We start from the raw sequence: 27,009 nt of genomic DNA on the forward strand, positions 1-27,009 counted from the left end.
GACGGACAGGATAGAGGCAGGAGGGTGTCCCCAGGCGAGGGGCTAAGGCTCTGGACGATTTTCTCCTACAAATAAAACATCTCAAGAAAGAAAAAGCGGCAGCGCTCCCCAGCCCTGAGCTGAGCGGAAGTCGGCGATGGCTCCAGGAGGCCCCTCGGGCACAGGATGCCCAGCCCTGCACAGCAGCGTCCGCACTGGCCCCTGGGCTCAGGACCCAGGCCATCAGCTGTCTCCAGCGAGGAGCCCCGCCCACAGCAGAGTGTACCCGGGACACCATGACAGCCTGGGCAGACAAGCTGGCCCCTGTCCACCAACAGCTAGAGCAGGGTGACAGGTGGCAGAGCTGGGGGCCGGCAAGGACCCCTGCCCACTCCCAGCCTGAGCACTCACTGGTATAGGCCAAAGGGAGAGGCGAGGCCGACTCCGGAAGCTGGGAGAGCAGCCCCCTGGAGGTCGTACAGCCGCACGGACAGCGACGTTCTCTGCGCCCTCCGCCGACCGACCCCGCCCCACGCGCTGCCCAAGAAGCACGGGGCTTAAGCTGGCCACCTCCCCCTCGGACACGGGGCGAGCCAGTCCTCTCCCCGACCTGCCTTCCTGGAGGGTGGCCCACACGGGCCACAGCAAGGGAACAGCAGGGACAGAAACCATCCAAGGAAGACTTTATTTCCAAGTTCCCATGGAGATGTTACAAACAGCGCAGACTTAAAAGAAAAAAAAAAGAAAAAAAAATTTTAAAAATTTTAAAGTCGCTATAGCTTTAAAGTAAAAATAGGATTAGGCAAAATAATAAATAGCGCCTCCCGTGACAACGTTCAAGACGCGGGCGTGCTGCCCACCTGGCCGAGCCCCGAGCCCCTGCAGCCGCGGGAGGCAGGAATGAAATGGCCACACCGTCCAAATCGTGACTTTATTTTTAATATAAAAAATGCAAATTTGGAAACCCACCCTACTTTCCCCCCTAACATAATGCTTTACCTCTTAAAAATAAAAATAAAGTACTAATTCTATATACATCACATGTACCATACAAAAATGTATCCAAAGTTTCTATTGCTACCAAAGTGTTCTAAATTAAAACGAGTTACAGAAAGCCCCTCATTGTAAACAAAAGATTACAGGTTACAAAATCAAAGCACACATAGGCCAGGGTCATTTACAGCCACGCAACCAACTCGAATTTTTATGTGCCTGTATAAAATGCATATTCAATATACCTTTGCAAATTTATTTTTCATTATAAAGCAAATGGATACAGTTTCTACAATAAATAACCCGCCGGGGGGCGGGGGAGCCTGGGGCAGCCGGACGGCGGGCTGCACGGGCGCCAAGTGCGTCTGCTGGCGCCCACTGCTCCTCCTTCCACAAAGTACCATTCAAAATAATGTCATTTTCTCTCCTAAAATACACATTTGTCACTGTAAATTTACATCCCGTCTTATTAAATAAGTGGTACTCTGTGTAAAGAGCAAGATTTACAAAATTATTAAACATTCAAAAGTCTCTGTTAAAAAAAGCTACAGATCAAAGGAAGCGAGGCCGCGGCAGCGCGCTGCGGGGCGCCCGGGGCGCGGCGGGCAACACACCGCCCCGCTGGGCGGCCGAGATGGAGGTACAAAACTCGGAACCAGAACCTCCCCCTCCCCGGGGAAAAGAATTCAAGAACTAGGACTAAAAATCAGAATAAGTTAAGTTTTAAACAATATACAGTATGTACAGCTTATCAACACTATGGACAAGGGCTGTGGCCGTGCCGGCTCAGTCGATGTCGCTGAGGTCGCTGGCCGGCTCCCCGTGCACGCGGCTCAGGTGGTTCATGGCCCGGTCGAAGGCGACGCGCACGGCCTTGCGGATGCTCGAGTTCCTCCCCTCCATCATCTTCAGCTTGTCTATCGTCTCGTCGATCCCCAGGGGGACCATTTTGGATTTAGGCAGCCACTGCCTGTTTCAAGGGAAAAAGGGAAAAAGTTGAACAAGGGAAGACGGCCGGCACGCCCCACTTCAGTGCTCCCCAAACAAGCCCAGCCCCACCCAGGAGCAGAGCCACCCCTGCTCTCCCCACAGCTCTCGGGGCTCAGGCAGCACAGAGCCCAAGTCACCTCCTCCTCCTCCTCCTCCAAACACCCACCAAACACCTCCATGTCCTAAGCTACAAAGGGTGGGCACGAGAGACATGCATGCAGACACGCATGTACACACACTCAAACGCCTGTGTCCTAAGTGATACAGGGTGAACACAGGAAGACATGGACACACACACACACACACACACACACGCACACACTTACCAAACGCCTGTGTCCTAAGTGATACATACACACACACACACACACACACACACACCAAACATCTGTGTCCTAAGTGATACAGGGGAACACAGGAAGACATGCGCACGTACACACACACACACACACACACCCCAAACGCCTGTGTCCTAAGTGACACACACACACACCAAATGCCTGTGTCCTAAGTACACACACACACACACACACCAAACGCCTGTGTCCTAAGTGACACACACACACACCAAACGCCTGTGTCCTAAGTGACACACACACACACACACCAAATGCCTGTGTCCTAAGTGACACACACACACACACACACCAAACGCCTGTGTCCTAAGTGATAAACACACACGCACGTGCGCACACAGCTAGGCATGGGCAGAGGTGAGTGGCTGCCCGCAGGGTCAGTCAGGAGAGGCAGGGGCACAGTCACTGCATCCTCCTCACATGGGTCCTGAGGGCTGCACTGGGGCGTGCTGGGGCCTCCAGGTGATCTGGGTCAGAGTGGCCAGGCACAGGTGGGGCCTCCTGCAGGAGGCCCTGGGTGGGTAGGGGGACATCCTGGCAGAGGGTCAGGGCCCAGAGTTCTACTGTGGACACAGCCAGGAAATGAGAACAGCCAACTTGGCTGGGACCAGACAAGAAGGATCGGAGGGGCCGGTGGTGTGGTGCAGTGGGTTGAGCTTCCACCCGCCTGCAGCATCGGCATCCCATGTGGGTGCCAATTCGAGACCCGGCTGCTCCACTTCCGATGCAGCTCTCTGCTGTGGCCTGGGAAAGCAGTGGAAGATGGCCCGAGTCTTTGGGACCCTACACCCTCATGGGAGACCAGAAGAAGCTCCTGGCTCCTGGCTTCAGATCAGCTCAGCTCCAGCCGCTGCAGCCATTTGGAAAGTGAATCAGCGGAAGGAAGACCTAACTCTACCTCTCAAATAAGTCTTCTTTTCTTTAAAAAAAAAAAAAAGAGAGAGAGAGAGAGAGAGAGAGAGAACTGGAGGCTGTGGGGACAGAGAATGACCAGTGCTCGGTGCCCGTACCATCAGACTACACCCACCTCGGAACCCAGAGCAGCACGGGCCCCACCGGCTTTAGTCTGTACGGGGCCCCCAGCCCACACGGCACAGGCAAGGCCTGGCAGACCCTGGCAAGTGGGGCCCACAGAGGCTGAGCCTCAGAGCGAGGCCTCCACTCACCAACTCCTCTTGTTATCAAAAAACAGAACCAGAAACAACTTCTCATCCGACTTGGTCTGCATGTGCTCGCCGATCCTCAGCACGTCCAGGGGCGGGGCCGGGATGGTGACGCCGTTGTGGTGGCCAGGCACCCGCGGCATCTTGGGGTCAATGATCTGCCAAGACAGACAGCTCGGTCACACGTGCCACCCGCACGCCGGCAGGCCCACCGGGATGGCCGCCCGCTCTCGCAGCAGCTCCGCAGGAGGGGACTCACCAGTGCCGGGTAGGAGGGGTAGCCGCTGCACTTGGCCCACACCACTTTCAGGGGCTCCAGGACGGAGGCCGCGGCCTCGGTGGAAATCCACATGCTGTTCTGGCCCACTTCTGGGGAGAGGAGGCCACTTCTGGTGAATGTGGGAGGACACCCAGCACCCCCAGAGCCTCCCCCCAGGGCCCCTCAGCCCGCCATGGCCACACCTCTTCAGGCCTGGAGGAAGCTGACAGCCCCACTCCTCCCATGGGTCCAGGGCCTGGCACCCCATCTCTAAGGCCTCTCAGCAGGACCCCTCCCAAGACCCTCACTCCAGGGACACCATTCGGATCCAACATCACAAAACTAACACCAAAGTTCTGGACCCCACTAGCAACTGCCTGCTCTTCTCACTGCCGCTCGGCTCTCAACCCCAAGCCCACCTCAATAGCGGGGAGCTACACCACCCCGGGAGCCCAGGACTCTCCAAGGGCCCTGGCCATATGACAATCAGGACCACTGGGGCCAGAACCCACAGAAGCCACAGCGACTCCGCCCCCAGCATGCAGCCCAGGCCCTGCTGGGTGCCAGTCTGGCTACAGGGCGCGGCTTGGTGAACATGGCGGAGTGAAGCAGCACGGCAACTCACCGGCTGCGATCCTGGCCGCCTTGGCGTAGTTGCCGTTCTCGATGCAGGAGATCAGCTCGCTGCGGTCCTCCAACGTGTGCCTGCGCACCAGGGCAGGCTTGCCGCGCCCGCACTTGGGCACACTGAAACTTCAGGAGGAAGGCACGGTCAGAGGCTCCTCCCGCCAGGACAACACCCAGAGTGCAAGCGGCGCATGCCCACAGCTCGCCTCCGCCAGGCCCGACCCACACCGTGCCGGGCACGCCGGGCAGAGGCGGGGCTGTGCTCGCGGCTGTCTTGCTGAAGGCAAGCCTTGGTGGGGAAAAGACACGCACGGACGTAACCACAGATCTGCTTATGTCTGCATGTGGTTTTGTTCTTGCTTCTGGTTAGCTCCATGAACCAGAGCACTATGGGACAAAGGGGACGCGTGCACATGCACGCACACGGGCCAGCTTTCTCGTGAGGGCACGGGCGTGCGAGCCGAGCTCCCTGTCCCAGCGAGGGGCCGTGGCACCCACCTTGTTTCGCAGAGCGGGCTGCTGCTGGAGGAGATGCTGGACTCAGAGGCACAGCGGCGCCGGGGAGCGGCTTTCCTGCCTGGGCCGCTGCCCGGCTCCTGCTCACTCCTCGCGCCCCCAAAGCCATTGGTGAGACCTGCAACACAGGCAAGCGAGACTGCGTCAGCCCTCAGCAGCACTGCCACGCACAGTGGCACCTCAGAATTAACTTATCCTTACAGAGAACACAAGTACAGCACCCGCACCCAGCCCTCACAACAAAGTCACTGAATGAAACACACACAAGGCAGTAAACTCGAACAAAAGTGGTTCCGTGAGCGCTCATCTGGGAGAGCGCTCTAACTAGGTGCCCGTCACTGGCCCTGCGCTGTGGCAGAGGTGGCCTGCTGCACCCTGGGGGCTGCGCGTCCAGACCAAGGGGCCATCGCACAAACAGAAGCAGCTTCACACAAAGTAATTACATCCAAACACCTTGCTTTAAAAAGGCTGACCCAACACTTAAAGCCAGCACACGAGGGCCCTCTCAATCCAGGCCACTCCAAGTCACCAGCACCCAGCGCACAGGGGTAGTGCTCCCGGGGGGTGGGCCTGAACTCACCAAAGAGCTCCACAAACTCAGTACCTCGATCAGGCGAATCCGAGTCAACTCAGTCACTCCCAACCCGCCCCGGAACAGCCTGACCCCTGGTGTGTCCACAGCCCCTCGCGGGCCTTCCTGGCTCAGGCAGTTGGTGGTGAATGGCCAGGCTCCCTCCGGGAGGGGGAGGGGGAGGGGAGGGGAAACATTTTTCCTAAGACAGAATCCCATTAAAAACCAACTACACCCATTCCATTTCTTGGAAACACTTTGAGACCAGTGACTGGATCCAGCCTGGTCCTCCGCGAGCACAGCTCACTTCACAGGGCTGAGGCCCAGAGGCTGCGCGCGGGGGGGGGGGGGGGGGGGGGGGACCCCGCCTGGTGCCAGAGGCTGCGCGGGGGACCCCGCCTGGTGCCAGAGGCTGCGTGGGGGGGACCCCGCCTGGTGCCAGAGGCTACACGCACGGAGGACCCCGCCTAGTCCAGAGCCTGTGGGGGGGGGACCCCACCTGGTGCCAGAGGCTGCACAGGAGGACCCCACCTGGTCCAGAGGCTGCGCAGGGGGACCCTGCCTGGCGCCAGAGGCTGCGCGGGGGGGGGGGGGGGGGGGGGGCGCCTGGTCCACAGGCTGCACGGGGGGGACCCCGCCTGGCGCCAGAGGCTGCGCGGGGGGGGGGGGGACGCCTGGTCCAGAGGCTGCACGGGGGGGACCCTGCCTGGTGCCAGAGGCTGCGGGGGGGGGGGGGGGGGGGGGCCTGGTCCACAGGCTGCGCGGGGGACCCCGCCTGGCCCAGCACCTCTGCAGCAGGATGTACAGCAGGCAGGGCCGTCACGCTCGCTGCGACCTGAAGCTCTGCAGAATCGGAGATGCCGGGGCGACACCAGGCTGGTCAGGCCCCACCTTCAGGCCCCCAGCGACAGTTCCAGGGCCCAAGTGGGAAGTGCTACTTCCTCAGACACCGACACCCAGCTCTGCCCTGGGAGCCTGCCCACCCGGGACACCTGAGGGCCGGGCAGAGCCCGTGCCCTTGGGCCGGCTCCAGCGCCAGCACTCAGGGCTCCCAGCCACAGACTCAACGGTCCATGGACACGTGGGGCCGAGGCCAGAGACTGAAGCACCGCGGTCCAGGTGCCCTGGCCCGGCCTCGCCGGCCTGTGCTGTGGACACCGACTCAGGACTGAGCAGACTTCTGTAGAAAGTGATCTCCAACTTGTGCCAGGGCCTCCAATGGGAACGGCCTGGGAGCCAAGCGGCAGCCAGCCTGGCCCACAGGCAGGTGTGGCCGACTAGGGGAGGAGGAAGACCAGCCACAGCCACTCACAGCTCCAGCCTGGGGTGCTGCAAGAGAGCGGGGCACACGAGGCCAGGCCCCCAACTCCACACTGAGGGACGAGAGGGAGGCCTCGGGAAGCCCTCCATTCAGAGAGAGAGAACGCGCACACTTCTGCCTTTCAACGCCCCCCCCCCCACGTTTCATCGGAGGGCGCGCAGCACCCAGAGCAGCTGTGGACAAGGCTGTCCCAGGACACGGCCGAGTGCCAGCGAGCAGGGGGCGGGGCAGGTGACAGCAAGTCACCCTTCCCAGCAGGGGGCACGAGGAAGCCTGGCAGAGGGTCCCAGGGCCTCCCCCTGGTAAGGGGACGGAGGAAAGGCTGAAGGAGAGACCAAGGCTCCGGTCAGCTCTGCAGAACGGGGGCCCACGCGGGCCACAAGGCCCTGGAGGGCGTGCCAGGGAGCCTGGGCTCAGGCTGCTAAGGTTCTGCAGCCAGGGCGGCACGCCCCAGCGCCTCTGCCTGCACCCTGGCTTCCCAGCCTGCCCCATGGGCTGCAGCCTCAGGGTGGAACCCACTGGGACCGCCCCCTTCAGCAGCCCTCCGAGGACCTCAAAGGACACGTGTCCCGCAGGATTCTGAGCCCCACTCCAGACTCGAGACCCACACAGGTGACGCCCCGGGGGAACCCACGAACACCACACACACGCCTGTCACCCAGAACACAGCGGGGGCTCCGGCACAGGGTGTTTTAAATGCTGAGTGAAGCTGGCGCACTAGGGGAGTGAGTGAAAACAGGGCTCCTGCCAGGAGCCCACTCTACCCAGGACCGCCGGCCCAACCACTCTGACGAGCCAAGCAGGCCGTGGTTGCAAGGGAGGGGACCCCAGAGGGCCCCCAGACAGCCTATCAACCCTCTGCAAGAGGCCGGGAACCCACCCTGAGCAGCTCACGCCTGCAGCACAGGGCAAAGCCCCTGGCGGGAGGACAGGGGCTGGGGTCTGCATCCTGGTCCCCACTGCTGCCATCGCCAAATCTGCCCCAGAGCTCAGATGAACCTGACGAGTTCAGACACACACCAAGCCCAGTGCAGGACGAACGTCCAGTGCGACGACACCGGCCAAGCTGCGGACACGCTCTTACTCCTAGAAGTGCCAAAATGACCACACGGCTGTGTCTTCTCCACCCTGCAGTAGGCACTCAGCCACGGGGACCGGCACCGTTACACTGCAGGGAAAGCCACCAACTGCAGCGCTGGCACCCATACGGGCACTGGTACAAGTCCCGGCTCTCCACTTCTGATCCACCTCCCTGCTAATGCACCTGGGAAAGCAGCAGAAGATGGCCCAAGTGCTTGGGCCCTGGCACCCACGTGCGAGACCGGGATGAAGCTCCTGGTTCCTGGCCCAGCCCTGGCTGTTGCGGCCATTTGGAGCGTGAACCAGATGAAAGATCTGTCTCTAACTCTGCCTTTCAAATAAATCAATCAATCCTAAAAACAAACTCGGCAACAAAGAAGTTCGCAGACACCACCCTGCTCCATGAAGGAGGTCCCCAAGGGCAGGCACGGGGCACGGCCAGCACGAGACAGCAGCCAGTCAAGGGAAGACGTCAAGGGAGGTGGAGTATCAGGTAGATCCAGAAACCAAGACGCTAACAACCGAGTGAGGACACACGGCAGAGCCGTCTCCAGACAGGGCCACGTGCAGGACCTGGCCCGGCAGGCAGGCGTGTGGGCACCTGAGGACAGGCGCGGAGAGCTGGCGCTCGCGGTCTGTGCCGCAGCAGGTGCTCCAGCCGAGGGGCATTCTCCGGGCTCCCCTCAGAGGGAGGGCAGAGGCAGAAGGCGCCCGCCAGCTCAGCCCACCGCCAGCTCTGACTTACAGAGGGGTGGGCTGGAGGGCGCAGGTCTCCTCCGGGGCTGGGCTGGCTTTGTCTAGAGGACGGCGGAACTGATGGCTCCAATGCGATCCATGCGGATGATGCGGAAATGCAAGGGTGCAGGGGCCTCTGTGCTCCGAGAGGGCCACTGCGCACAGCCACTGTCCAGCTGCGGGAAAAAGGGAATGACCAGGACCCAAAGAGCGAGCGACAACCTGGTCTGGCTGAAAGGAAGGGACACCGACTCCTCCCCGAACAGCGAAGATGCAGAAGACAAGACTTGCTTTCACCCCCAACCACGGGCCTGGCAGGAACCTCGCGGCAACAGTCTCAAGGAAGGCGCAAGCAGCCCGTGCCAGGCCAACGCTTCTCGGTTGGAAGTAACTAAGCAGTCGCAGCAGAAGGAAGCTGCAAGCCAGGGCGGCTCCGCAGGCTCAGGCCCCCGCTCCAGGCTTCCCCAGGGCCCAAGGCACCACAGGCCCAGCCTACGGCACGGGACGGTGACAGGAGCGGGCCCACAGGTGAGAGTCCAGGATGAAGGAATCCGTTCTCAATCTAACTCGGAAGCTCGCGTGCACTGGAGGACACAGAGCGCTCCCTACAAGTTCAGAGCACACAGATGACCCAGGGGAAACGCGGAAGGTTCCGGAACACTTCGAGTCCTCAGAATGCGAAGAAGTGAAACTCGGAGCAAGAAATCCAGGCGTGCAGAGAGCACAAGGTTCAGGTGACGGCGAAGCCAGATGGACGGAGGACTGGCCACACTCAGACCACACCCAGCCCCGCCCGGGCTGGGCAGAGGACGCAGCGGCTGCCGCCTCGCGCTCCTGAGGTCTGTCTCAGCGCTAAGGCTCGCAGGCCGCTCAGAGTCAGGCTTAGGGGCTCACGCGATCCACTGACATCTACTGCCACTCTGGAATAAGAAAGCAGAAGTCTGTTCAGTGAGGGTCGACGGGCAGAGCATCCTTCCAGAAATGTGCAGCGCGGATCACCCGGTGAGGACCGCCTGCGACTCACCGTCGCCATCACACAGGCAGAGCTGCCCTCCAGCGTGGAGAGGCACAGAGGAGACCCACGGGAGGTCTGCAGGGCGCGGCCACCAGGCTGGTAAAACTAGTCCACTGCTAGAGGCCCTCAGGGACAAAGGCCCAGCAGGACCTAGATGGCCAGGCGAGGCCACCCGCTGGAAGCCGCCAGTGCCGGCACGGGCCCCAGGTGAGGGCGGGGAGGCCACTGCCCCCGCCAGCAGCTCTGCGGTGGGGCCCTGCCCTGCACCCCATGCCACGGATAGTCGTGCAGCCCTGAGGACGCGGAGCACCACACGGAGCTCCATGCCCCGTGTGTGGAGCAGAGGCCTGCGGCTGGCCAGCAACATCAGCCAGGGCCTGGTGCCCTGGAGTTCGAAACAAGGTGCCGGGGTCTCTCGCTGGACCTGGCTGAGAGCAGCTGGAGTTGGGGAGAGAAACCCCAGGAGCTGACAAAGCCCCGACACCTGCACCTGTGTCCTCCAAGGCTCCAGGCAGCCCCGTGACTGCCAAACACAAAGGCCTTGCCACATTCCCAAGATGGCACCCTAGTCAATGGCCAGCACGTACGGACACGGACGGAGCCTCTAAACGTTTCTGTAGTTACACGTGCAAAACACTCTTACACAGTAAAATGGAGTTCAGAAGGAATCACCTCCGCTCACAGGAGAAAGCATGCTCTATCCATCCAGTGAAGACCCTCAGGTGGGCACCATGGATGCAGGGGTGGGTGGGCCTGCTCCTTACTACCCAAGGGCACAGCCAGTAGAGAAGGCAGGACGGACAGACAGGAAGGACAAACACCACAGCAACACTCCTGGACGGAGCGGTGAGGACGGGCCCCTGGCACCTCCAAGGCTGTTGTCTGAGGGCCGAGGACAGAGGCGCAGCGGGGGCGTGGGCACACACGGAGCGACTGGGGAGCAGAGCAGCGGCGACACGCGTGCCCGCGGCCAACGAGCAGCACCTGAGCGGCCCTGCGGCCGTCCGAATCCCCACGTGCGTGCTGACGGGGCTGCAGCTACATGGTGTGAGTGGTACACGGGAGGCTCAGGGCCAGGGCTGAGGAGACCCTCCTGGGGGCTGCGAGGGCGGCCGGGCCAGACGCGGCACTCAAGGGCCCCAGTGCGCCTGGTGTGCACACCACCTTCAAGACAAGCAGTCTCCATCCCCAGGAGACGTCACTCCCGTCGCTACACTGCTCAGGGCAGAGCGCAGGGCCAGCGACACGAGGCCGCACCGCAGGGCACCCTCGGACCCAGGGTTTAGGACCTTCGGGAAGAAAACGGCATGGTTTGTTCTGCAAAGGACCACAGTGCTGCCCGAAGCACAGCCCCTGCGGGCGCGGTGCCACCAGCCCACGGCGCTTACCTGTGTCCAGGCGCTTTCCCGGGGACTCCTGCTCCACCTCGGAGTCTCCGCATGTGCTCCGCGACCTTTTCCTTGGCTGCAGTAGAGTCTCCAACCTCGGAAGGACTACAGACAAAAAGGTTTTGGTCCCTAGCTGAGGAGAAGTTGGCTGGGTTTCAGTGTTCTTGGCAGACTTTGGGGGGCTTACACTTTTCGATTTGCAGAAGAGAACAGAGGTGCGTCTGTTTACATCGCTTGATGGCTCCGCCACCGCGGAGGCCGCCGCCGCCGGCACATCGCCACTACTGGCGAGGGTGGGCTCTGGAGGGTGTCCGCTCACCAGTGCGCTCTGAGTGCAAGTGCTATGTGAGGCATTATCAAATGTGACTCTTTTGAATAGTTTACTCTGCTCGGGGTTGAGTTCTACTGGTTTGAGGGTTGGTGGTTCTGAATTAGTCTCCGAGTTTGAAGGAAGAGGTAATGCATCTGATGGTTCAAGTTTAGGGGGAGATTTATCTCCTGAAAAAATTATAAATAAAGTGATTTTTGAAAACTGAAGATTATAAAATCTATCATAAAACTTACTATAAATGTGAGTCCACCAAAACACTACTTCAGTTAAGGAAACAAAGCATCCCACATAACCGACTGTGAAGCGGGAGGCCGCCCTGGGCCGGCCACGCTGTGAGCGCCTCCCTGGCGCCACGGCATGGTGTGGCACCGGGCTGCGAGACCGTCTCATGCACACAACAGTCCGCACAGCCCTCTAGCTCACGCAGTTTCTACAATCAACAACTCACTTACCTTGAAGAAGAAAACACCTCACCCCACCAAGGGGACCTCAAACGGGCCTCCCGGACTCTACCCCGGGCCCCAGGTCAGCTTCTGACCGGAGCGTCCCCAGGAAGACAGGCTCAGTCACCTCGGCACAGACGAGGTTAAAATTTACCCACAGAAAATCGGGGTGTTCGCAAACGACACGGCACAGGCATCCTTGGTGCAGCCTGGGGCGGCCGACAGCCCGGCACAAGGCCACGCCACAAGGCCACGCCACAAGGCCACGCCACGCCGCGCTACGGCTGAGCTCCCTTCCAAACAGGACTGGCTTTGGCCACAGGAAGCATGGCGTGAAACCCAGAGTAACCCTTCAATGACCTAAGCCGTGCGCCGTGCCTGTGGCCACTGGGCACGTTTCTTGTTTTATTAAACCTCACGCTTCCTGAAAACCACAGGACGTCTGCAAGGCTGATGTTTAAATACAGACGTCCCTGTGAAAACGAGAAGCTGCACACTCGCTCAGGCAGGCCTCTGAGCACCCAGTTAACTCGGAGCCGACACTCCGGGAACAGGACGGCAAACTTCCTTCCAGCGACGTAAAGGAGCGGCGCAGCCCGGTCAGGGCAGCTGGGGGCTCGCTCTCCGCGAGCAGCCGCACCGCCGCTCTGGGCTGAAAGGCACCGTCTCCAGCCACTGCTCAGCGCGTAACAGAGCAGTCACGGCCGGGTCACACTCCCGGGACAGGTGTGACGGCCACAAACAGCCTTTTGTTCAATAAGGCCTTTCATAAACGTTGTAAATGGGACACAGACAGCACTGAGGCCCCGGTCCAGGCTCCGCCAAGGATGCCCTCACAGTCTCCCATCCACCCTGTCCTTGGAGGCCAAGGGGCACTTCAAACCTCATTTCCTGCCTCCGGCTCAGTGTTTGGACTACCCACCCTGCCTGGGCAGCAGAGCCCAGGGTGGACAGGCCCCTGCCCAGCTCAGGTGCTCCCGCCAGGCTGGCAAGGCACCACTGCGCTGGGGACTCTTCCCCACAGCACCACCACACCGGGGCAGGCTCTTCTGGTCACCGTGTGCGGCCCACGTTCCCAGCTGCTGCCACAGAACTCCCCAGACAGGCTCCCCACACACTGACAGGGGGATGTCCAGACACCCCAGTGCAACCCCCACAGGCCATCATCCTGAACCTCGGCCTCCCCATCCCTTGCTAGGGGCTGTGAGGAGTGCAGACCCCTCCCCTACCAGAACAGCCTCTGCCACCCACACAGCAGCAGGCCCCTCAGTCCCCAGAGCGCAGCCTGACTGGAGCTAATCACACCATGGAAATGCTTCTGAAAAGCTTACGGGGACTAGGGGACTCGACGCAGACTCAGAGAGAGGGAGCAGCCAGGATCCGGGGCCACTGCTGGCGCACAGCAGGTTCACTGCCACCGGCAACGCCGGCTGCTCCCCTTCCCACCCAGCTCTGCTGTGGCCTGGGGAAGCAGTGGAGACGGCCCAAGTCCTTGGGCCCCTGTACCCACGTGGGAGACCTGGAGGGAGCTCCTGGCTCCTGGCCATAGCAGTCATTTGGGGAGTGAATCGGTGAATGAAAGATCTCTCTCTCTCTCTCTCTCTCTCTCTCTCTTTTTCTAACTCTGCCTTTCAAATAAATCAATCTTTAAAAAGAAAGGAAAGAAGGTAGGTCAGTAGGTGAGTGAGGCTCCTAAAATTCCACTCACTGGAACTTATCACAAACACAAAACAGCAAAGCAGCCACCCGCAGTGTTTCGCACAGGATGTCGGATCTGCACCACGAGGCGCTGGCCACGTGCCAGGTCACCGAGTTCCTGGGACATCACAAGGTGGCGTGTGGGGACACCTGGACCCCGAGAGCAGGATGACACTCCTCCCTCCTCGGCACGGGGTTTAAACAAATGCTCCTCGTCCAGCAGTGCCCCTGCCTGCCAGGCGTGCAGGGTACAACGCAGGCAGGCCTCAGGGGCCGGGGCACAGCGGCACTGGAGGCTGCACTGACCGAGGGGACCCTGGAGCCCGGCCTGACCGAGGGGACCCTGGAGCCTGGCATCCCCACCGACCTAACACGCACGGTGCTACCTGCCCTCACCACTGACCCCTGGTGCCGCCTGAAGCCACAGTCAAAATGAAGACTGAGACCCCCAGAGCTCCAAGTGCACTCACAGGGCTTAGCAAGCTCCACTAGGTGCAGCCCGCCCCGGCCACAAGCCATCCCTCCTTCAGGTGCCGGGGACTCGGCCTGTCCCAGTCTCATCAAGTGCAGCACACGCGCATGCACGTGGCCCTGTGCGCTGTGCACCTGGTACAGAACAATCCGTGCCTTCAGCTGTGCACAGCACGGGCTACAGCGGAGCACGCCAGGGCACCGCTCAGGGGCTCGTGTCCTCGCCAGCATGCGTGGCCACTCTGGAGGGCCCTGCCTCCCGCGCCTCGCCTCGCCTCGCCTCACCACAGACTTCCAGGTGTCCTCTGTCCCCTCCCCCGCTGGCTAAAAAGCACAAGGCCTTTTCCTGACCCCCGCGCTTCAACACGCAGGTGTGCCATCGCACGCCACCCCAGGCCGCTTCCCTGAGCCCACTGCCTGTGCTTTCCCTCAACCCCAAGCCACAAAGCAGCAGACCCGGCCTCTGGAGGAGCAGCTGGCTCCTGCAGGGGTGGGGATGCAGAGCGACACTCCCCGGGGTGGGGAGCGCGCTCCGACAGAACTGAAAAGGCAACCGCAGCTTTGCGTGGAAGAGCAGCCCTGCAGCCCAGAGTCTGAGGGTGGGCCTGCTCGCTGTGCTGAGGACGAATAATCCACAAAGCACAGAGCGGTGTGCCAGAAGGGGGCCAGGGACCAAGGACCATCCACGGTGTGAGGTGGCATGAGCAGGGAACAGGACTCCGTAACGGGTCACACAAAAGCTAAGCCCACGGAACAGGCAGTGACACCACCCTGGACTTGGCAGGCCACAGAGGGGACAGCTCGGCCCACCAGAGACCCAGTGAACCCTTCAGACACGCAGAGGAGGGCATCGCGGCTTGCAGGGCAAAATCAGGCACAGTGTTGCCCTCGGGCGAAGCCTCCGTGGTACGGGCCTCCTGCCACGTGCAGCACCAGGAAACTTCTAAAGCCTGGCTCTGCCGCTACGGGAACTCAGAGCAACCAGAACCAGAACAAAGACAGCACACGACGAGAAAGCGTAAGCAGGAATTCTGAGCCACGGCGCCGGCACTGTGGTACAACGGGTTAAGCCACAGCCTGCAGCACCGGCATCCTATATGGGCAATGGTTCAAGTCTCTGCTGCTCCACTTCTCATCCAGCTCTCTGCTGTTGGCCTGGGAGAGGAGTGGAGGACAGCCCAAGTGCTTAGGCCCCTGCACCTATGTGGGAGACCTGGAAGAAGCTTCTGGCCTTTTGAGGAGTGAACTATCAGAGAGAAGATACCCTCCCCCCCAACCCCCTCCCTCCCTCCCTCCCTCTCTTGTATTCTTTTTAAAGAATACATCTTTAAAAAACAATAATTTAAAGGGGCCAGCGCTTTGGCATAGTGGGTAAAGCCACCGCCTGCAGTGCCAGCATCCCATACGGGTGCCTGTTCACGTCTCGGCTGCTCCACTCCCGATCCAGCTCTCTGCTATGGCCTGGGAAAGCAGCAGAAGATGGCCCAAGTCCTTGGGCTCCTGTACCCCTGTGGGAGACCCGGAGGAAGCTCCTGGCTCCTGGCTTTGGATTGGCGTAGCTCCAGCCATTGCGGTCATCTGGGGAGTGAACCAACGGATGGAAGACCTCTCTCTCTCTGCCTCTCCTCTCTCTGTGTAACTCTGAATTTCAAAGTAAAAAAATCTTTAAAAAATAATAATTACAATTTAAAAAGAAGAAATTGAGGGCAGTGCTGCGGCACAGGTTAAGCCTCCACCTACAGTGCCAACCTCCCGTACGGGCTCCAGTTGGAGTCCCGGCTGTTCCACTTGTGATCGCGTTCCCTGTTAACGCACCGGGGAAAGCAGCCCCTGACCCACGTGGGAGACCTGGATGGAGCTCCTGATTCCTGACTTTGACCTGGCCCAGTCCCAGCCATTTGGGGAGTGAAACAGTGCCTCTCCTGGTCTCCCATGGGGTGCAGGGCCCAAGGACCTGGGCCATCCTCCACTGCCCTCCCGGGCCACAGCAGAGAGCTGGACTGGAAGAGGAGCAACCGGGACAGAATCCAGCGCCCCGACCGGGACTAGAACCCGGGGTGCCGACGCCGCAGGTGGAGGATTAGCCTAGCGAGCTGCGGCGCCGGCAGGAGGTAATTTTCTAAAAGAAAACATGTGTAGTCTCCCCTGGTGAGAGGAGCGTGAGGGGCCTGAGGAGGAGCACCCACAGCGCTACAGTGTGCTACATCCAGAGACAGGGCAGCTCAGCACCTGCCCATGGGGCCCGGCTGAGGGCGGGGCACGCAGGTGAGCGTGTCCACGCAGGCAGGAGGCAGCACCAACAGGGACGCCCAGCACGCTGTGCCTGCTGGCACCGTTCTGACGTAGCAGCAACCTGCAGAACGATTATCTGTCTCGTTTTAACGTCTGCTGTTCTCACGTGAGGATGCCAGGAGAACACTCGGGCCTACAGCACAGGCTGCCGGCAGGGGCAGGGGCAGGGCCTGTCCACGTGCCGTCCACGTAACCAGCAGGTGCTGCCTCTGCCGAGAGGCCGGTGCAGAACGGGAGCGGCTTCCTCCCGCTTGCCCACACTCGCTGCGGCTCACCAACCGGACGGCCACCGCCAGGGCCAGCCTCTGCCTGGACTCTGCTGCTCTCCTACCGACAGACGGCTTCTGCATCTATCTGTGAAAACAGCCCCGCTACCCGGCTCCTTCCTGGGCGTTCTTCACCTACCAAGATGCCACCTCCACCAGCCGCCGCGACGGCAACGGCGAGGACACCGCTGGAGAGGCACCAGGCCGGGCCCACCGAGCACGAGGAAGCAGTGACTCGGTGACAACAGCGCCTCCCAAAGCCTGCGTCACAAAACACGACACCGCGTCCTACTCATCTCAGGCTACAGCGCAACACGAGCTCAGAGCCACGCGCACAGCGGTGTGCAGACAGCTGGAATCGGGGAGACCCTGACTGTGCGGCCTACACGCTGTGAACAGCTCAGGGCTACGCAGCAGACCGCCCGAATGCGCAGTCTTGTTGTAGAGTAACACACACCGACAGAATGTCCAGCAACTGAGGGCTGCGTGAAGGTCAGGGCACACACGCCGGAGGCCCCCAGAGCACCGCCCGGCCCCGAGCGCGCGCACGGCCACACCGCCTTGGGCTTACCTTCCTCCCCAGGCTCCAGCCCTGGGGCAGCGCCGTCCTCTCCAAAGCCCCCAGCACCGGGCCCCGCCGGCGGGGGCTGAGCCTGCTGCTGGCTCAGCTTGTTCCGAAGGGCAGCGATCTCTTTCTTCAGCAGCTTCGCCCGTTTGCTCCGCGAGCCGCTGGACTTCATGGCGCAGGTGAGGTCCAGCTTGTCCAGCAGCTCCCGGAGCTGCTCCTCCAGGCCCATGTGGGCCCTGCTGGCCGGGTCCAGCAACCTGTCCACTGAGTCAAAGACACACCTGTCAGTCAGCAGACACGCACCTGGGAACCTCTCCTGTTCGTCTGCTCTCCTTCAGCTGCTGGCCCACTCCCCGTGTCCACTCCCACAACCTCAGTGCTGCTCTCCCACGGGGTGGCAGGAGCCGGGCACTGAGCAGTCACCTGTGCCCCCACGTGTCACGGCAGGAAACTGGGCTGCAAGCAGACGCCAGGACTCATGCCAGGCACTCTGACGTGGGACGCTGGCACCCCGAGCGGCGGCCTAGCACGCCGCCCCACACACCTCACCACTCGACCACCTTCTGAGTCTCCCCTGGTCAAGGAGCCAACGGCCCTGCCCACTGGAGGCCTTCAAGGACACCTGAATCCAGGAGGTTCAGGGCCACTGCCGCAGGACATCAAACTGCCCCTCGGAGACTGCCTACTCCCGCAGCCAAGACCACACACTGCAGAGCGGCTGCAGCAGAGGTGACGCGTGTGAACAAGCCAGCGAGGTGCCCCACGCAGGCAGCCCGACGGAGAGAGCCGGCAGAGGTGCGTGCCGCGCCCACAGACCAACAGAAACCTCGGCCGGCGTGCTGGCTCAGCGCTCCGTGCACAGCACGGACGGCACCCAGGCTCAAGCCTTCAGCTCTGGGTCTCTGGTGACTATGAAAACCACTGAATTCCAGGCATACTTATGACCGAAGTCTCTACCATCTCATTTTCAATGAAACATCACCACTTAAAAAACGCAAAGTACTTCAGTGAGCAATGACCAAGAAAAGAAACTACTCCTTCGAGCTATCCGAAAATAAAAGCAGGAACAAGAGACAGGAAACAGGGCTCGGGACGAGAGCAGAGCAAGACGGGCCAGAGACGCAGGAGCCGCCTGGCCAGGGTCCGGCACTGCCCCCGGCGCCAGTCTCCCCCACGGAGCGAGCAAGGCTCAAGGAGCAGCAGACAACCAAACGTCCTGAAGCACAGGGACCCCCGGCTCGTGCCCACGCCACCGTTTCAAACGCAGCTTCACAAACGACGCCCAGTGTTTCCGCACCAAGCCGTGTCTGCTGAGACTCACAGAAGGGGCTCCTGGTTCTGTCCCTTTTGTCAACAGGACATGCGGGTCTCCCTCCGCGCACCACAGCAGAGGTCAGGGGCTCAGGACAGGGGCAGGGGCCGCTGGGTGGGCTCAGCGCTGGCGCAGCTTCGCAGCAGCACCCACAGCGAGTGGCGCTGGCTCGCCGGCCCGGCTCGAAGGCCCTGACCCTCTCATCAGCACAGAGAGTGGCGCTGGCTCGCCGGCCCGGCCCGAACGCCCTCTCTCATCAGCACAGAGAGTGGCGCTGGCTCGCCGGCCCGGCCCGAACGCCCTGACTCTCTCATCAGCACGACGCCTGGTGCTGTGCAGCCCCTTCTCGACAGGCAGCAGCACTCTATGTTCAAGGACGGTCAAGCGGTGAGTATGAGAGGCCCAATGGGGGGCGCTGCCCAGGGCTGAGGACTCTGCAGGCTGTGCGAGAGCAATGGAACCCCAAAGCCCCGGCGCTACTCAGGGCTCCCTGCTTTAAGGGCAGGCAGCCATCAACCCCCTGGGACAGATGTAGGGGCCAAGCCACATGGGGATGGCTCAGGGGGTACCACAGCCTCGCAGTGACCGCTCTGCCGGTGCTTGCTAAGAGCCCAAGTTCTGGCTGTGAGCCTATGTCTCTCTCTGGTTTTCCCAAGACACATCACTCTGACACACAGCCAACGCGCTGCCATCTGCAAAGAGATGCACAACACATCCTGCACACCCCTGACACCTGCAGGCCAGCGACAGCCCAGCAGCAGCAGAGCCCACAGAGCCACGGGCAGGGAACAGCCAGGACACACCGGAAGGCAGAGGACCCCAGGCCACACAGCTGGCCAGTGACTCGTCAGGACAAAGGACAGGGCAAGAGAGCAGGCACAGGGCCTGAGTAAGTGGGCCACACACACACGGCGGTCACTGTCACTGGAAAACCGTGCTTGGAGGTGCTCCGTGGGCTCTCCCGGATGCTCACCCACTCAAGTCAGCACACGCGTGGGCTCAGCAGGAGGGACAGCCCTGGTTCCCAAGGACGCATGTGAGCGAGAACATGGCAGTCTCGGGTGCACTGCCCTGAGTCCAGGACGGTACAAGCCACCAAGAGAGGGCCAGAGTCCCTGTTTCTGTTCATTGTAAAACTCAGCTGCCAAGAGCCTGCCCCAAGCTGCAAGACACCTCAGAAGTCAACCAAGGCCTGTCCCAGGCACGGAGCCTGCACCACGGACACGCGGGCTGCCCAGTCTCCCAAGGGGCTCCACACGGAGGACACAGAGAGCACGGCAAACAGAAGGAACGCACGGGCAGACACACATCCTCCGGCCCTGCGGCGCGGTCCCCAGTGACGTCGGCACAGCCTGCGGAGAGCATCCTCCCGCCTCCTCCCGCACATGGGGCCCGGTTCTTACCGTCTTCCCAGGAGAAAGGCCGCCGAGGGGCCGCCACGGGCCGCTCGGGCAGGTGCATCCCTGAGGCCTCCTCCAAGCCGATGCTGTCCACCTCACGCCGGGCCTGCCTGAGCACAGCACCTCCCTGATCGCGCAGCCTCACCGCGGCTCTATAGAACACGGTGTCCTTGGCATTGTACTTCAGGCAGTTATCTACAATGAGATTAAAATCCTCCTCAAACTCATGGAGGCTTTGATACCCTTGAGCTTCTAACCGTTTCCTCATTGTGGCAAAGTCCATGGGATGTTTAATGTGATCCAAATAATCTGGCACCTAATTTTAGGGAGGAAAAATAATCATTTACAAACTAACAGAGGATTCCTTCTTTGTTTTTTATCATTCTGTATAACCAACAAGCCCCTCCCCCTCCACACACAGCACAACGCCCCTCACACAGCTAACGAGCCGCAGCACTGAGCCAACCAGACTCCAGCCACAGGCCCCTGGGGACCCTCCTGCCCCACCTGCCCCGAGCAGGTGCACGGCTGGCGGAGGGCCCCAAGGGCACCCACCACACTTTCAATTTCTTACAACAAAATGCCTCTGCTTCCATGATTAAAAACACATGTGAAGTACACATGGCAATTAAGAACAGAGGTGAGCACCTCCACCTGGTTAACCCCTACTAAGCAAACAGCCACGCCACACGGGAGACACGAGAGGCGCACGTGGCACTCACCTCCTTCAGACTCACGGGCTGGGCGAAGATCCTGGCAGGGTCCTTGTGCTGCAGCTGGTCCAGCACGGAGCGCAGCAGCACGGTCAGCGGCGTCAGCCGCAGCTCCATGGCCATCTGCTCCACCTTCACCTGCGGGGACAGCACGGTCAGGGCGGGGCCGGTGGGGCGGGGCCCGGGTGTGGGGGCGGGGACAGCACGGTCAGGGCGGGGCCCACGTGGGCGGGCGGGGCCCAGGTGTGCGGGCGGGGCCCGGGTGTGCAGGGCGCGGGCCGGCGGGCCGGGCCCGGGTGTGCAGGGCGCGGGCCGGCGGGCCGGGCCCAGGTGTGCGGGCCGGGCCCAGGTGTGCGGGCGGGGCCCAGGTGTGCGGGCCGGGCCCAGGTGTGCGTGCGCGGGCCGGCGGGGCGGGGCCCGGGTATGCGGGCAGGGCCCGGATGTGCAGGGCGTGGGCCGGCGGGGCGGGGCCCGGGTGTGCGGCGGGGCCGGGTGTGCGGGCGGGGCCGGCGGGGCGGGGCCCGGGTGTGCGGGCGGGGCCCGGGTGTGCGGGCTGGGCCGGCGGGGCGGGGCCCGGGTGTGCGGGCGGGGCCGGCGGGGCGGGGCCCGGGTGTGCGGGCCGGGCGCCCCAAGGCCCACCTGCTCGCGCTTGAGCTTCTCCCGCTTGCGCAGCAGCTCGATCAGCAGGCGCGCGCGCTCCAGGTCGTGCCGCAGCCGCTGCCAGTACTTGAGCTTCTCTTTGGCGGCTTTCACCTCTTCGTCGTTTTCTCTCTGAGAAAGGAATCAAGGCTGTCAGTCGGAACCAAGAGCTCTTCCCTCCACAGGCCTCCACGCCACACAGGCGAACGCCAGGCCATCCGCAGCACACGGTCCCTCCCTGGCGAGAGGCCCTGGACGGCACCAGGGCGGAAACCCGAGGAGGAGGGGGGAGCCCCTCCCAGACTGACCCCCAGGAAAGCCGGAGGTGGGGCAGCGGCCGGGAAGAACCCGAGCGTGCAGAAGGCGCCAGGTGGAGCGCGTTCTGGCCGACGCAGGGCCTGACGGGCTCTCACCCCGGTGCAGGGCACAGCACTGCCTGCTGGGCGTGCAGCCCCACATGAGCCCCGGCGCGTCTGAAGCCCTGAAGGACAGGACAGCGCCCAGGACAGCACGTGCCCTGCCTGTCCCCGCACCGGCATCATCAGAAGAAAAGCAGAGGTCGCTTTCCAAAACCACGACGCGGACAATGGCAGCCAGCAGGCCACAGTCTGCCTGGTCACGTGAGGGTCCTCCTGGGGCGGGGGGGCGGCAGCGCCCGCAGACAGGAGCCCACGAGCTGTGCGGAAGTCCCGGCTCCACGACCACACCCTCAACACTTCCCCGCTCACACTTCCTCTCTCACTGCCCAGTCCTCGTGCACCTCCATGCAGTCAGTGCCCAAAGCCAACCCCCAGCCCTCTGCGTGGGGGACAAGGCACAGGGCAGGGCCCCTCCAGCTGCAGAGCCACGCCTGACTCGGGGTGCCTGAGGACTCCCTGATGCAACCGGGCAGGGAGGCACACTTAAGGTGAGCAAGCGGACTGGTCAGGAGCCTGGCCCCGCCCCGTGCCCTCAGTTCCTGGCACCTGAAACCCCCTTCTCTCTGGACTGCTGCGCCCCTCAGAGGAAGCCACCAAGGCTCAGAAAGCGGAGTACCCTGGGCCAGGGGCTGCCCAGAACCAGCTCCCTGGAGCCAAGAACATGAGCAGGTGCAGAGGAGGAGGCCAGGGTCAGGCTGCGTCCTAGAGCTGCGGAGAGCTCTCAGGCAGCACAGGCCCTACCGCGTGAGTGAAGCCAGGGGATCACAAAGGTAGCTACAGAAAGCTAACTCCCCAGGGGCACCTGAGAACACCCTGCCCTCAGCTGGAGGGAGGCTCCCGAAAACATCAGAGGCCGTGTGGCCCGGCGACCTGGCCAGGCATCTGCACAGTGCTCCCTGGCCTGCTCTCCATCGCCTGACTCAGTCATGGCAGAGCAGGGCAGCATGGAGGGCCGGCACTGTGCCCACCAACAGCTGCAAGAAGGAAGGACCCTGTGCCACAGGCACCCACCTACTCAGAAACACCCAAGTCTCCTTGCTCTGCTTGGAATCCATCTGTTTCCTACATAAAAATCCATTCTGAGGGCTGGCGCTGTGGCACAGTGGGTTAAGCCTCCACCTGCAGCACCAGCAACCCACACTGGCACTGGTTCGAGTCCCAGCTGTTCCAGTTCCGATCCAGCTCCCTGTTAATGGCCTGGGAAACAGCGGAAGATGATCAGGTCCTGGGGCCCCTGCACCCGCATGGGAGTTCTGGGAGAAGCTCCTGGCTCCTGATCAGCCCAGCTCCGGCCACTGCAGCCATTTGGGAAATGGGAATGAACCAGCGGAGAGAAGACCTCTCTCTGTTAACTCTGCCTCTGAAATAAATAAATAAATCTCTTCTGGAAGATCCAGAGCAGGACAGAAGTGAAGTGGCTCCCGCAAGGAGACCCGCATGCTGCGAGCAGGGAGCACAGGCCAGATGACCGGCGCCACCGTCAGCCCAGCCACCCAGGCCCGCGGAGCCCTGCGTGCCACTGTGGGCAGGTGGCCATCTCGCCTCCCTGTGTCCCCAGAAGGTTAGCACAGGAGGACCCTGCCTGTCTGCTCCCCAGCGTGGCTGAGATCAGACTCCCAAACGCACAGAATTACATTCTAACATCAGGTGCTATTTACTTCCAAAACCCCCAAAACACACCAAGCCTTAAACACCCGTGTGCACCGTTTCAGAAACCCACTGCCCAGGGCAGGGCAGTCCCCACCCCAACCCCTCGCCTGCTCCAGACACAGCCATTGCTTCGGCGGCCTCTGCAGCAGACCCAAGTCACTCCACCCGGAGGCCCCCATCAGCCCAATGCTGTGTTGCTAGTGTTACAGACACAAACCCATGCAGGGCGGCCCTCTGGCCCTGACCATGGTCCGCCTGTGGCTGACCTGTGGGTGACCGCCCAGCCTCACAGCCCTGCTGACAGGGTGGGTGCCCATCCAGACGACGGCTAGAGCAGCTGGGCTGGGTCTGTCGCTCCTTATGGCCCCTCTGCCACAGGCCTCTCCCTTCACTGCAGAGCTCCAGGGCGCGGGAAGCTCCGGAGGTGGCCCTCGTGGCCACATCAACATTCTGGTTTTTGTTTCAAGTGAGAGACAGAGACCACCCAGTGCTCTGGGAGCTCAGCAGGGGTCTGAGGGCTCCAGGCTGAGAGCCCCTCCAGGTGTCCCCCGTGGGTGGCAGGAACCCAGAGCACAGCAGCAGGCAGCAGAGAGGCTGGGTCAGGACTGTGTCTTAACCACGAGCCCAACGCCAACCCCAGCAGTCTGTTTTTAGAGAATCTGCCGGTATCTGCTCCTTCGTGGTTCACGCCGTGGCTTCAGGAGAGTCCCCTGCAGCCCGACACGAGATCAGAGGTCTGCACTCGCAGCTTCCTCCCACTGCAACCCTGTTTCTCCTCCACCACCAGAGCAAAGACAGGCCTTGATCCTGCCCGACCCAGCGGGCCCACGGCCTCCAGGCACCAGCTCAGCGGCATCGGGCGCCTAACTGGGCTGACCTGGGCCTGCACCTGTGAGCGCAGCCCTTGGACCACACCTCCACACACTGCGGTTCCCCTGGGACCTGAGTTCCTGGTTCCACCTCACACTCAGGAGGCAGCACACGGTTCTGCCACACCTCCCGGTCTCCTCCAGGCCACGGATGGTCATTCCTCACAAAACACAGCTGGCACCGATGCCAGCGTGCACTCTGGGTAATGTGCACCAGAACCATCTTTCTTTTCACTTTCTTCTGTGACTTAATACAGAAGCCAACTTGTACTTTTTTAAGTTCATTCTTTCAGAATCGTTTTATAGTATCAGATGGCTCCATAAACCCAAATCAACCACTAAATGATAAGAGGATTTTTTTTTTTTTTTTTGACAGGCAGAGTTAGTGAGAGAGAGAGACAGAGAGAAAGGTCTTCCTTCCGTTGGTTCACTCCCCAAATGGCCACCACAGCCGGCGCTGCACCCATCCGAAGCCAGGAGCCAGGTGCTTCCTCCTGGTCTCCCATGGGGTGCAGGGCCCAAGCACTTGGGCCATCCTCCACTGCCCTCCCGGGCCACAGCAGAGAGCTGGACTGGAAGAGGGGCAACCCAGACAGAATCCAGCGCCCCAACCGGGACTAGAACCGGGGTACCGGTGCCGCAGGCGGAGGATTAGCCAAGTGAGCCGCGGTGCCAGCCGATAAGAGGATTTTTGAGATTTGTTCTTTTAAAAAAAGAAAATTCTCTTTGCCTGCCTGGCCTCTCTCGAGTGCTTCCCCAGGCCCTGTGGCCACGCTAATTCAGCCTCGGAGCAGGGCCCTGCAGAGCCAGCACTCCGTGCTCACACGCAGACCCTGGCCCCTAGGCCGGCTCTCATCAGACCTCCCCTCCTGCTGCCCCACTTCAGTGTCAGACAGCCAAGACAGCCGCAGCTTCCCAAGCCTCCCCCGCCCCGAGAGCTCACAGAGCGTTGCCACACAGGGCAACAGGAACCCCAGGATGCACCCCCACAGCAGCCCAGGGCACATGGAGGAGGAGTCGGGACGGGGGTGAGCGCCACCCCGGCTGCAGCAGCCCAGGGCACATGGGGGAGGAGTCAGGACGGGGGTGAGCGCCACCCCGGCTGCAGCAGCCCAGGGCACATGGAGGAGGAGTCGGGGGCGGGGGTAAGCACCACCCCAGCTGCAGCAGCCCAGGGCACATGGAGGAGAAGTCGGGGGTGGGGGTGAGCACCACCCCGGCTGCAGCAGCCCAGGGCACATGGAGGAGGAGTCGGGGGTGGGGGTGAGCGCCACCCCGGCTGCAGCAGCCCAGGGCACATGGAGGAGGAGTCGGGGGTGGGGGTGAGCGCCACCCCGGCTGCAGCAGCCCAGGGCACATGGAGGAGGAGTCGGGGGTGGGGGTGAGCGCCACCCCGGCTGCAGCAGGGGTCTGCAGGGGCCGCACCTGGCTGGGGGTCAGGGGCAGGAGACACACGTACCTGCTGTGTGCTTCTCTGGGACTGCAGGCTGGACTGGAGCCTCCGCAGCAAGGGGGCGCCGTTCCTAGACAGCCTTTTGAGCAGCCAGTAGCTGTGGGCTCGCTCCACAAACTGCTTCTTCCGCTGAATGGCCACCTGGTTTGCAATCCTGTTCAGTCTACAACACAGAAAACTCAGAGTGTGGCTCGGAAGCAGCACGTGGGACACAGCATGGAAACAAGACGGGACGGCGCACACGCTACTGCTCGCGACTCCTCCTGCTCCCGGTGCCACGGGAGCAAAGCTCACGGCTCCAACTACTCAAGACTTCCTTCGCTTCTGACTCACCGCAACAGGTACCAGATGAAGCGTCCTGACGCCTCTGTGTCCCTCTCGGTACACACATGCTGGCAAGGTGGCGCAGCTCAGCCCCCGTGGCTGCTGGTGCCGGGCGGGACGAAGACGGCAGCTGCCGGTCGGCACTGGAACGGCGGTCTCCCCAAGAAACCTCGCCCACCAGCTACCGCAGAAGCCCAGCGGCAAAGCTACGAGGCCGCCAAGCAGCCAGAGCCGCCCCACCTCGTCAGGCCCCTGCCCACGGGGGAAATCAAAACACAAAAACCCAGCTCGTCAGCTGCCTCGCAAGGCCACTCAACTAGCAAAGCCAGCTGCACACAAACACAACGGGCGCCTCGCGTGCAGCGAACACCAGCGTTTCAGCTCAGAAACCGAGGAATCTGAAGATCACGTTCGTAAAAGAACCTAGGTCAGGTTTCACAGAACGATCACGGATCAGGCAGAAGCCCTCGAACTGCGTGCTCAGCTGCAAATCCCAACGCTGCCCTGGCTGAGGTCTGCAGAGGCACGGGGGCCCTGCCTCAACACGGCCACCCCGGAGGGCAGCTCCACACCAAGCCCTGCTGGGGCTCTGCAAGGGCAGGACACTGGCTCTGGACCAACGAGGAGGCACCAGGTGCTCCAGGGCACCCACACGCTGCCCACTGACTCCGGACCAACGAGGTGGCACCAGGTGCTCCAGGGCACCCACACGCTGCCCACCCAGGTGCAGCGGAAGGGCGGCAATCACTGGGGGACACGCGGGACCTGACCACAGCCCACAGGAGGCTCCACTCGCGCAGCTGGGCTGCACTGGCCATGGTCACCTCGTGGCTGCAGTACGCTGCACAGCGCAGTGCATTTCAACAGACCGCAGAGGTTTTCAGACAAACACTCAGGGCTACTTTGATGACCGGACAAGGCAACACACAGGAGCATTTTTTCTATTAACAATCTGAATGTCCAAAGAAATGCTGGTAGGCGATTTACTTCTAAAGATTCACAGCTCATAAAATAAGCCACGGATTCTGGAAGCCGCGAGCAGCAAGGCTTTGATAAGACACACTTAGAGCGAGCCCTCAGGCTGCCCCAGGATGGGCGGGACGGCGGGTGCCACTGCCTGGAGGAGGACACAGCCCGGAGGAGCAGGCTCCCAAAGTCACCAAGCCAC

General features: G+C 61.8%; 1 protein-coding gene across 6 annotated transcripts in view; it reads right to left on the reverse strand.

Annotated features, from left to right (window-relative positions):
- Positions 1-643: 643 nt before the first annotated feature.
- Positions 644-27,009, reverse strand: part of BRD1 (bromodomain containing 1) — a 45,268-nt gene continuing 18,902 nt past the window's right edge. For 2 of the 6 annotated variants that reach the window (XM_051839197.2, XM_051839198.2), the window contains exons 3-13: positions 25,524-25,680; positions 21,127-21,258; positions 20,497-20,625; positions 19,778-20,090; positions 17,066-17,326; positions 10,994-11,491; positions 4,866-5,001; positions 4,366-4,493; positions 3,741-3,850; positions 3,485-3,639; positions 644-1,942 (exon numbers count right to left, since the gene is read on the reverse strand). In XM_051839197.2, coding sequence (XP_051695157.1) covers positions 1,759-1,942; positions 3,485-3,639; positions 3,741-3,850; positions 4,366-4,493; positions 4,866-5,001; positions 10,994-11,491; positions 17,066-17,326; positions 19,778-20,090; positions 20,497-20,625; positions 21,127-21,258; positions 25,524-25,680 — 2,203 coding nt within the window. In that variant the 3' untranslated portion in view covers positions 644-1,758. Of the gene's footprint in view, positions 1,943-3,484; positions 3,640-3,740; positions 3,851-4,365; positions 4,494-4,865; positions 5,002-8,600; positions 9,511-10,993; positions 11,492-17,065; positions 17,327-19,777; positions 20,091-20,496; positions 20,626-21,126; positions 21,259-25,523; positions 25,681-27,009 lie in introns of those variants that run through there. The other 4 variants (XM_051839199.2, XR_007916642.2, XR_007916644.2 and 1 more) reach the window with 4 other exon arrangements.

Source organism: Oryctolagus cuniculus, chromosome 11 (genome assembly GCF_964237555.1).
Source record: "Oryctolagus cuniculus chromosome 11, mOryCun1.1, whole genome shotgun sequence".
NCBI classification, from domain to species: domain Eukaryota; kingdom Metazoa; phylum Chordata; class Mammalia; order Lagomorpha; family Leporidae; genus Oryctolagus; species Oryctolagus cuniculus.